Source organism: Vombatus ursinus, unplaced genomic scaffold (genome assembly GCF_900497805.2).
Source record: "Vombatus ursinus unplaced genomic scaffold, bare-nosed wombat genome assembly UNPS02012901.1, whole genome shotgun sequence".
Lineage (NCBI taxonomy): Eukaryota > Metazoa > Chordata > Mammalia > Diprotodontia > Vombatidae > Vombatus > Vombatus ursinus.
The window spans coordinates 3,679,037-3,690,631 of record NW_020952679.1 but is presented as its reverse complement, the minus strand read 5'-3'; the positions used below and the strand labels follow the sequence as shown (position 1 = coordinate 3,690,631).

The following is an 11,595-nucleotide window of genomic DNA, read 5'->3' as shown; positions in this document are numbered from 1 at the left end:
GAAAGGAAAGGAAAGGAAAGGAAAGGAAAGGAAAGGAAAGGAAAGGAGGGAGGAAAGAGGAAGGAAGGGAGGAAGGAAGGAAAGAAAGAGGGAAGGAAGGAATGTATGCTGTGCTGGGAGGACCCAAATATACCTGGTACCAGAAAAATAGACTAAAGAGAGAACCTTGAGAATGTGGGGTCAGGAAAGCTCCCCAGAGGCGTTAGGCCTGGAGGCAGGTAGAATCAGCCTCTCTGCCTGAGTTAAGCCTTGAAGGAAAATGAGCATTGGCAGGACAGGGGATGAAGAGAAAGTGAATTGCAGGCTTGGGGAATAGCTTGAGGAATAGAAGCACCTGGAGGGCAGGGATGGTTTCAGTTTCTCATCATCATATCTCCAGTGTGCAGCCCAGGGCCAGGAATGTAGAAGTTGCTCAGTAAATGCTTCTTGTTGGGTTAGGTTGAACGGAATGTTCAGAATTGACGTGAGCTCCGTGAGTGCTCTGGGGGGGGGGCGGGGGAGGCGCTGAGGAGAGGCCGGGTGGCCACGTTCTGGGCATGTGAAGCCACTTAATTGGCCTGAGATGGAGTTTGTGAAAAGCAGCCAGAAAGGGTGTCAGGCCACATGTGTCGGCCCTTAAACGGCCGAGCTAAGGAGACTGAACAATTGCCACCTTCCCTTCTAGCACTAAAACCTTCTGATCTTATGCTAGGCATTTTTTAAAGCATGTTGAAGTCAATTGTGAACAACTGTATTCGTTAAGAATCTTAAAAGCACTTGGAAATGCCTGCTGGAAACTGCCCCATAAATCTCAGAGCTTGGAATGACTTCCCCAAATTCATCATTGTATTGCTGTCAGCGATAACAAAATGCTAAATGTTCTCATTTCTCATTATCCACATTTTTCTTGCCATTTCCTGCCCTGGATAATGGATATGGATAAAGAGGCAGAACTGCTCCATCTCGTCGGAGCAGAGCCTGCCCTCCATCTTGATCCATCCCACATCCCTGGCGCTGAAGCCCTGGAAAGCCCTCAGTGTGTGCAAACAGTGGGTTCAGTCTGCGATTCATTCTGCCCAAGTTCTGAGAAATAAAGTGAATTTCACAGAATCTTGGAAACTCAGACTTGGAAGGAGCCTCCGAGGCCATGCAGACCAGCCCGACCTAAACAGGAATCCTTTCTGTTCCAGACCAGCCGGAGGCATCCAAAATCTGCTTGAGTAACTCCAGTGAGTGGAAATCCTTTCCCTTCCATTGAGTTGAGAACTGCCTCTGTCCAACTCAACTCTGCCTTTGGAGCGGAGCAGAACCAGTGGAATCCCTTTTCCACACAACAGCCATTCACATACTTGGAGGCAACATTCAGGACTCCTCTGAGTTTTCTCTTTGCCAGGCTAAATATCCCCAGTTCTTTTAATAGACCTCATGTGTCATGGGACATTTATTGTCTACATTTTGAGAGTCTTCATCACCTACGTTGCAGGATTGCTAAGGATAAAACGAGATAGTATTTTGTAAAGCCCTTTCAAACTTTAAAGTGCTATATAAGTGTTAAGCATTGTTATTGTTCTTGTTATCTTGGGTGCCCACCTCTTAATGCTCCCCAGCTCATCATTGTTCCTTTTGAAATGGGGTACCCAGAACAGTACTGCCGATATGGCCTGACCAGGAGCAGAGGATACTGTACTTGACTCAGCTACCATACTACATCACTGACTTCTGGGGACCTTGCAGGTATACAAACCTCTGGGTTATTTTTCAGACAAATAGCTCTCTGGCCCAGCCGCCCCTCTTTTATCCTCATGAAGTTGATTTTTTGAGCCCAAGTGTAAGACTTTACACTTATCCTGGTTACATTTCATTGTCTTAGGTTCAACCTGATGTTCTAGGGTTTTTTGGGGCATCTGATTCCATCATCCAGCATATTCGTTATCTCCCTTCACTTTTCATCACCTTCAAATTCGATAGACAGACCATATATGACTTGACTTCTCATGATCAAAATATCAGATGGAACCAAGAGCAGCTCCCTGGAGAACACTTAGAGACCTTCTTCCAAGTTGAAATGATTAACAACTACTCTTTGGGTCTTGCCGTGTAACCAGGTCCTGACTCATCGAAGGCTGCCATTTTCTAGCCCACATCTTTCCATCTTCTCAAGAGACTTTTTTTCAAATGTTTTACTCATATCTAGAGCAACGGAATTGGATTCAGGTGTTTTGAGTTTCCTTTTGAAGGCTAAACTACATTTCTGAGCAAAGGGGATGCAAGAAGATCCACTGGAGTCTAGTAACCCTGTCACAAAAGGGTATGAAATGAGCCTGGCATGCTCTGTCTTTGACGGAATCCTGCTGGCTTTTTTTGATATCCGTTTACAAGAAATCAGTCACTCAATCAACAAGTATTGATTAAGCATTTGGAATGTGGGGGACACCTGTGCTAATAAAGGCAAAAATATCCCCTGCCCTCGAGGTGCTTACACTCTATTGAGAGAACACAATTATAAAGATACAGACGAGATGGAAGGGAAGCTTAGAGCAACAGAAGGGGCTGAAGAAAGGCCTCCCGCAGAAGACAGGGTTAGAGCTGCATCTTAAAGCAAGCCAGAAACTCTGAGGCACTGATGGTGCGGAAGAAAACCATTTCACGTAGAGGCACGGCTGTTAGGCAGAGGGTGGGGGTAGGAGATAGAATTCCTGCACAATTGTTTCTGGCACAATTGAAGGGCCCCTAGAGGCCAGTTACTTCAACCCCTCATTTTATAGATGAGGAAACTGAGGCAAGTAAAGTGACTTGCCCAGAGTCACACATGGGATCCTAGAGCTGGCACTGTAATGGACCTCAGATGACAACTCGGTCAAGACCCCCCCATTTTACAGATGAAGAAACTAAGTCACAGGTAAGTGAAATGACAGGGTCATAGGATAAGAGCTTTAAAACTGGAAGGGACATCAGAGGACGTCCAAGCCATCCCTCACTTCAAAGATGTGAAAACCAAGGCTGAGGGAGACTCACCAGCTTCCACCACTCACATCGGGAGTACGTGGCAGAAGCAGGTTTGGAATCCAGCACTGCCCTGAAATGTTTCCTGACAAGGTTCAAGTGATCTCTGCAGCCTTGATCTAAATTGAGTAAATCTTTTCCCCAAACTTCACATCAGTGGAAAGGCTTCAATAATTTATGAAAAATAACAGGCACAAAAAACCAGAGTTTAATTAGTACTGTAAGAAGCCAAAGATGGTTCTGAAAAATGCTAAAGAAATTAGAATATTATGAGTGACACTTATTAAAATGACTAGTGATTAAAAAATATAAATTCAAAGTTTTCTGTGGGCATCATCGACTGAGGAAGGGGGAATCTGGGCCGACACACAGAACAGGTTTCAGAAGTGCTTAGGGATGGGGCAGCTCGGTGGCACAGTGGATAGAGCACCGGCCCTGAAGTCAGGAGGACCTGAGTTCAAATCCGACCTCAGACCAAACACTTGATACTTACTAGCTATGTGACCCTGGGCAAGTCACTTAACCCCAATTGCTTAAAAAAAAGTACTTGGGGAATACTTCCCTGGGGTTTGGGCAATGGGAACTAGTGTCCCAGGCCCCACCTTGGGAGCTGATTTAAGGTGAGTCAGGAAGGAAAGGGGAAGGGGGTCCTGTCCCCAGCCCAAGCTCAAGATGATCTGAGGCCCCAAGAGAATCCACCCAGAGTCGTCCTCCTTCCTCCTAGCACGTTCACACACCCACATCTCACCACTTTGGGCTCCATTCCCCACCTCCACCCCACCCAGCTGTCTTGGGGCAGCATCTCTTTGAATCTGTGCCCTCAACGTTAATTTTTATCTTTTAAAAATGTTATTGGTATAACTTATCAAGCCTGTGCTTGGCTCCAGTTACTTAACCTGGCATCACCACCCCAACACACACACACACACACACACACACACTGAAGCTTTCGCTACTACTTGATTTTCTCTTAAAATCTTCAAAAGTGATTTCTGAGAGTGTCAAAATATTTTCCTTTTACTGGGAGTCTGAAGATAAGGGGCTTTGGAATGGCAAACCTCTGTCTTTCAGTACTATCCATTGCCCTAATTCTCAGGGGTGCCTGTGGTGTGGCAGCGTCCAGTCTGAAGCTCAGTTAACTGAGAGCCCTCCTGGGCAAGGCTGCTCTAAGCTTTGAATGAAGAAATAGCCAGGGCCATGTCAGAAAGCAGATACATCAAGGAGATCGAATGCTTTGAGAGTCACTCACAAAAAGTTATTAAAAGTTCATCAGCCACCTTAGTGTTAATCATATGTCTGTAGGTTGAACTAGAAAATCACAGAAAACAATTTAACTTCTCAAATAAACATTGTATGTCTTCGCTACCCTTTTCCCTACACAAACACTTACCGGGCAATATTCTGAACTCTAAGGCTGAAGGACCGTATGGTGTAGGGGATAAAATGGTGGGCTTGAAGTCAGCAAGACCTGAGTTCAAATCCTGCAATCTGGGTAAGTGGTGTGGCCCACGGTACACATCAGGGAATACACACATCACGACTGCTGGCGAGAAAAGGGATGGGAAGCAAGGGGAAGAATGGAGCAGGCCATGGGAGGTACTCCTCTACTGGGACAGGGCCAAGGTATGGTCACTGGTCTAATGGAACTGAACTAACTCTGCAGCTGGAGGACAAGGTTAAAGTCCCACTTGTGTGACCTTGGAGAGGTCAATTAGCTTCCTTGGTCCTCAGTTTTGCCATCTGTAAAATGAGCAGGTTAAATTAGATGGTGCCTGAGGACTATGTTCCTAAGCCCCCCAGGCTGTTCACCCCAATTCCAACCCCATCCTTACAAGCCATGATCCTGAACCCATCTAGCACAGCTCCCTCGTTCTGCTCCTCAAATACTTCTCAGCATCGTAATCCATTCACTCTTCCTTGTGGCCCCAAGGGAAAGCGATCCCCAATCCCTGTGAAAGCTCAGCCCTTCTGCCTCGAGTGTCTGTCTTCACCCACTGCTTCTTCATTTGTTTCCTGTTCTATTCAACAGCTAACTTGTCGCATCTCTGAAAAATCCAGGGATCCCCAGATTTTCAGACTGGAAGGGACCTTAGACAGATAAGCAACCAGAGAGAGCCCAAGATCCCCCATGTTGACAAGTGGCGGAGACACAATTCAGACCCTGATTTTTCTGACTCTAAATCAAGTACTTTCCCCCACCACATCACGCTGGGACCAGCGGCATTGAAAACATGAACGGTCAATCCCATAGGTGGTTACAGTTTGTCTCATGTTCGGGGGTCAGGGTAGCATTTTGGAGAACAGATCCAAAGACAAAAATGTAAAGGTAACAATTTGTGGTAGAATAGTTATGTGACCCTGGGTAAGTCACTTAAACTCTGCCTGCTTCAGTTTCCTCAATTGAACAATAACAACAGGTGATAATAACACCTGCCTCCCCAGATATGAGGATCAAAGGAGAAAATATTAAAAAATGTTTAGCATAGTGCCCAGCACATAGTAAGTACTTGATGTGGATTCCTTTTCCCTTCTCCTAGAACACTGGACCCAGAGTCAGGAAGACTTAGGTCCTGTTCCTGCCTCAGACAATTCCTAGCTCTGTCAAGTCAAAAGGTTAAGCGCCTACTATGTGTCAGTCACTGTGCTAAATCATGGGGATATAAAGTCAAACTACAATCCCCACTCTCAAGGGTCTAGCAGTCTAATGGAGTGGGGGTGGAGGCAATATATAAAGAACCATGTATGAACAGCATATGGATAGGTAAATTAGAAATAATTTCAGGGGGGAAGCACTAGCATTAAAGGGAATTGGAAAGGCTTCCTGAAGCAGGTGGGATTTTCACTAACCAGGTCACTTAAACATTCTGTGCTTCCGTTTCCTCACCTGTCAAATGAGGGGGCTGGACTCAGGGGTCTCTGAAGTCCCTGATTAATGAATTAAGTGGGTCAGGAGTGAGATACAGCAGATGTGTTCAAATTCAATTCAAGTTTAATTCCATGCCAAAAGCAGGCATTTTAAAATGTATCTGTAGGAAGTTCATGCCCTGATCTATGGGAAAGAAAGCTTCCATTTCCACTTCCATTTTCCATGGGGAATAACAAGCCTCTAGTTTTATTTTTTCCCTCTCTCTGCTTTGGCATTTTCCTAAAGACTGAAAATCCTGCAGGGTGGGAATATCCCCTTCTCTGGAAGCTGCTGAGTGATGGTGCTGACATTGGAATTTGAATAGGAGCAGGTAGGAGCCAAGCCCCGGGAAGGTCCAGCAACTGCAGTTTTGACACATACCTACCTACTAATCTAAAACTCTCCCAACCACGTCCCTCAACAACTGACTAATGGCACAGTTATTTTTGAGGAAATAAAAGTTCCATGAGAACTGCCCTTCATTTTTGTCCATGTGTAAGCCATAGAGGAAATTGGGCTAAGGGTGATTTTTTTTTTCCTGGAGTATGTCAAACCATTTGACCTGAGTTCCAATGGGGCAAATGCCTAGAATAAAATATTAAACAGAAAGAACAATGTGACTATTTTCATATGTATTTAAATGCATATAGGTAGACTTAAATGCATGTTTTATTAAGCAGTTCACTGCACATAAATCCTCAAAGTATATGTTATCTGGGAGGTCACTGAGATCAGCATCAGTACACTCAGAACACAAATATGGCCCAAAATCAGATGCAAGCATCGTAAGGTATTCAGTGTTCACAATACGCCAGAGTCCCAGGGGGCACCCAGGCTGATGCAGCTATGGTCACTCCTGTTACCAGTTCAGTTCAACAAGTTTATGAATTGCCTGCTGTGTGTAGGGCACTATGCTAGATCCCAGGGGAAATGCAAGGCTTAGCTAGGAAGTGTTCTCTGCCCTCATGGAACTTACCATCTCATAAAAATAGTAACAATAGCTAGTATTTATATAGCACTTTACAGTGAGTGAACAACTTTACAATTAATCTCTCACTTTATTTTCCTAACAACCATGGGAAGTAAGTGCTATTATCATCTCCACTTTATAGACGGGGAAACTGAGGGAGGCAGTAGTTAAGTGATTCGTCCATAGTCACATAGCCAGGAAGTGTCTAAGGTGGACACATCTAAACATTCCTGTGGAAGGCATACAAATTGTATGACTAAACAGTGTCTCCTCTGGCACCAGCCAATGGTTTGTGGGAAGGGAAGCAAGGGATTGATGGTGATTTGTACAAGATATCAATAACACCACCGAACTGTTGGGGGTCCTACATTTTCCTCTTCATTGCAACAGATCAACCCTCCCTACCATTAAGGCATACACTCTTCTTTGCAGAATGAAGAAGAAGAAAGATGGAAAATGGCACCCAGTCTCTTCATCCCAGCTATAGAAGAAGGAAACAGTAAATATGAAGGTCAATACAAATAAGAAAATGGGCATCATAATTGTGCTCTTATTCTTTTCATTGAACTCTGGTGCTATATAAGCAATGTAAGAAAGTAATTTTTGAATTTAGCACATGGCACATATATCAAAATCATTTAAGAACCCAATGGACCTATCATAGCCAAGATAAATACTTCCTAGCCATTCAAAGAAAGTTTAGCATGCCTTTAATCTTAAGGAATAACAAAACCAGTTTGATATTTGTTTTTCTACAACTATTTTTAATTAAAAATCAACTTCTACATACAAAATTGTCACTGCCACTTAGTTATTCTATCTTTGACACATTCTGCATTTTCCATTCGTACCTAATTTTGTGCAGACATTTTTCCTTCTGTGTAGCTGTCGGCTTATATACTACTCTTGGCTCTATTTTTCTTTGCTTCTCATTACTTTACAAGTTTTTCCAAGTTTCTTCATATTTGTTATTTTTATCATTTTAATTGCATTGTACTATTACATTAACATGCCATAGGTCATTTAGCCACTCACCAACCATTGGACATGTAGATTATTTCCAGCCATTTGTAATTACAAACGATGCTTCTATATCTGTTTTTGAACATATCGATATTTTCCTTTTACACTTTTAATTTTAATATATAAATGTTTTAATTATATATTCCCAATAATGGAGTTATTGGAATAAAAGGTAAGTATGATTATTTTTGTGAACTCTGTGCACTGCCAGATTGCTCTTCAAATGACTGTAATTTCGCTAGTATGTGTGCTTATTTCACCACAATCTGTCTAGAATTTTTTCTCATATATATATAAAATTTTTGCCATTATGATGAGTATGAAGTCCCTTAGAGTTGTCTTAATTTTCACTTTTCTGATTGAGATTGGACATTTTCCAACATGGCAGAAGGTCTCCAAGGTGGTATCCCAGGATCTATTATCAGCCCTTTCTATTTAGCAGTTTTATTAATGACTTTCATCAAGGTCTAGATGGGATGCTCATTGGATTTGTAGATGACACAAAACTGTGAGCAATAGTTACACTATGGATGGGAGTTAGGATCCAAGAGGATTTTGGCAGACTAGAGCATTGGAATGAATCCAACAAGATGAAATTCAGTAGAAATAAATGTAAAGTCTTTAATTGGTTAAAATAGAAACCTCAAATATAATACAGGGAAGGCATAGATAGACACTCATTTTTCTGAAAAGGATCGACAGGTTTAGTGGTCTTCATATTTAATATGAGTCAGCAATAGCTAATGTAATCCTGGGCTGCATAAAGAGTCATTCAGCCTCCAGGAATACAGAGGGGATGGTTCTATCATGCTCTGCCCTCATCAGACCTCATCTGCAGTCTCATGTTCATTTTCTAGGCATCATGGTTTAGGAAGGACATTGACAAACTGGAAAAGGTCCAGAGGAGGGCCACCAGGATGGAGAAGGGCCTTGACCCCAGGACATAAGAGAATCAGTTGATTGAACCTGGCATGGTTCAACTGGAGAAAAGAAGACTCGGGGGCGACAGATAGCTCAATGCAAATATTTATAGGGTTGTTGTGTCTGGCAGAGATTGGACTTGTTCTATATGTCCCTAGAGGTCAGAACCAGAACCGTGAGCAAAAGAAACCCATTTAGGCATAATGTTAGAAAAAAATTATAACCAGCTGAGTTGTCCCAAAGTTACAAGGTTGTGGGTTCTAGCTCCTTGGAGATCTTGGGGCTGAAGGATCACTTGTTGGATATGTTACCATGAAGATTCCTTTAGCGTATATGTTGAACAACAGCATTGATAAGGTCCCTTCCAACTCTTAGTTCTGCAATTCTATGAATCTGGACTTTTTTTTCAAGAAAATGTTACAGATATGCCTATCTTCTTTTGAACATTCTCTGCCCATATCCACCAATTTTTATAGGTAAAGTGGATAGAATGTTGGCCTTGGAGTCTAGAAGACTAGTGTTCAAATCCTGCCAATCTGAAACTTGATAGTTATATGACTCTGAGCAAGTCCCTTTACCCTTTGGATAAGTCCTTAGGACTTAGCTCTAAAGTCGTGACAAACTCACTGATCCTTTTATCCAAGGCTGTAGGTTTTGTTAGAAAAGTTAATTAATTTTAATTGGTAAGTTCTCGTTCATTTAATTTATTTCAAATTTCATCCCCAACCTGTTATTTTCCTTTTTGTCTTGATTGTATTTTGGACAAATTTGTAATTGAACCTACCTACCAATAACTTACTATATTTGTTTATTAAATACAAATATGTTTGCCCTCCACAATCTACATAAATGCATTATTCCATTTTTCCTTAATTTTTTTTCTTCTTAAATGTTTTGTTCCATGAGCTAGCTGAATTTTTTAAAAAAAGTTCTCACTCTTTATTAGTAGCATATAAAAAGACACATTTTTATGAGTTTACTTTGTATACTGAAATTTTACTGAATTTATTCATTGTTTCCATTTTGTTGGTGCTAATATTGAAAGGATATTTTTTTATTGTGTTGAAAAAGGATCTTTCTTTTCCTCTAGTTTTTAGTGTTTTTGTCATGAATTGGTGGGATAGCTTGCCAATGGCCTTTTGTGCATTAACCGGTCTGATAATTCTTGATGAACATTAGCACTTCAGTGGATTCATTTTGAAACTCCTTTTTACTGGTGCAAATAGCAACTTATCCATGCTTTCCATGTTATGTGATTCTAGTCCAATGCCTTCCTTTTGGTCTTTTAATATTTGTGACTCATAGTACAGTATTTGGACTCTCGAGGCAATGGAGGGTTCTGGGTCATGCCTTTAGAGAGGTATTCCCCATGTCCTGCAGCAAAAGATGGGAAGATTAGTTAACACACTGAGTGATGGAGTCAATATCCATAGTGATAGGTTAGAGTATTGGGCTGAATTTAATGCGATAAAACTTAATAGGAATAAATGGAAATTTATTATATTAGCATCAACTTAATTAAATAAAAAAGGCTTTTACTTGGGTTTCAAAAACTCAACCTTACAAGTTCAGGGTGGTGATGGCTTGCTTAGTCAGACTTACGTAAGAGTACTGTGAGCATCGTCCTGAGCATCACAGTTTAAGGAGGACAGTGATAAACTGCGTAAATGTCTCTAAGAAATGGTGATTCTCAATCGATCTCCTTTTATTCTTTTTCCATTTTTTAGACTCCACAGCTTGTTTAAGGAGGCTATACGGGAGCAGCAAAAATTTGAGGTGTTTTTCATCTTTATACTAACCCTGATTTGGTGTTTATTTTTACCTTTTCGCTCACTCTTTAATGGTCTGGCTGTATAGAGACCCCTGACTCTGAAATGGTTCCCATTGTTGTAACCAGCCACTTCCTGGAGCCCGGTTCAATTTTGTGTGATGTTTGGAGCTCACCCTGGCACCTGTTTATTCTCGTATTCATTCATGACCTACACGTGTGAGGCTACTGAATTATCTACTATCCCTTGGCCTTCTTCTTTTCTTAATTCCAAATCCTGTTTTCTGATATCTTTTTTACTATCATCTCCCATATCTATGCTTGCTTCAAAGTCTCCCGCTATGAAAGCGTATCTTACTTTGGTCTGGAGGCTCCTGTCAGTTTCCTTGTGGAGTGCCTTCACGTCCTTACGGTCTTTGTGCAATAGATGTTGGCTCATAACCTGATAACGGAAGCTCCCCAGGGCAGACATGGTTCAGTTTTGTTGCTGTATCTCCAGTGCCTAGCAGAATGCCTGGCACACAGTAGGTGGTTTCCATCAGTATTTGGTGAATTTTGGACTCTTTTCCTAAAGTTGAATTGGTGTTGTGTTCTTGGCGTAGATCCTATACTGCTAAAACTGATTTATAAATCAAACAGCCCTGGAAGGAAGGTGCTATTACTATGTTGTTATTTTACAGGTGAGGAAACAGAAGCTGGGAGAGGTTGGGTGACCCACCATGGGTCATAGAGCTAAGTAAGTGTCTAAGGCAGGATTTGAACTCGGGTTTTCCTGACTTCAAGCCCAACGCTCTATCTACTGCTCCACCTGGCTGCCTTTAGTGGAAGATGTTATAATATTCAAATGAATGGGTAGGAAGTTGGAAGCACAGGACTAGAGCTTGGGCTGAAAGAAAGCTGGAGGCTTCGTGGTACTGCGGTAAGCAGGGCCTGTCCAAATGGCTGGAGCCTCAGCTTTCCTATCTGGAAAATTAGGGGGTTGGGCTAGATGGTTTCTGAGGCTCCACCTTGCTCCAAATCTATGGT

At 42.1% G+C, this 11,595-nt stretch overlaps 1 protein-coding gene across 1 annotated transcript in view; it reads left to right on the top strand.

Moving 5' to 3' along the window:
• IQCA1 (IQ motif containing with AAA domain 1) overlaps window positions 1-11,595 on the top strand; it is a 229,572-nt gene that overhangs the window by 130,717 nt on the left and 87,260 nt on the right. The window contains exon 9 of the mRNA XM_027858297.1: window positions 7,290-7,368. Coding sequence (XP_027714098.1) covers window positions 7,290-7,368 — 79 coding nt within the window. The remainder of the gene's footprint in view (window positions 1-7,289; window positions 7,369-11,595) is intronic.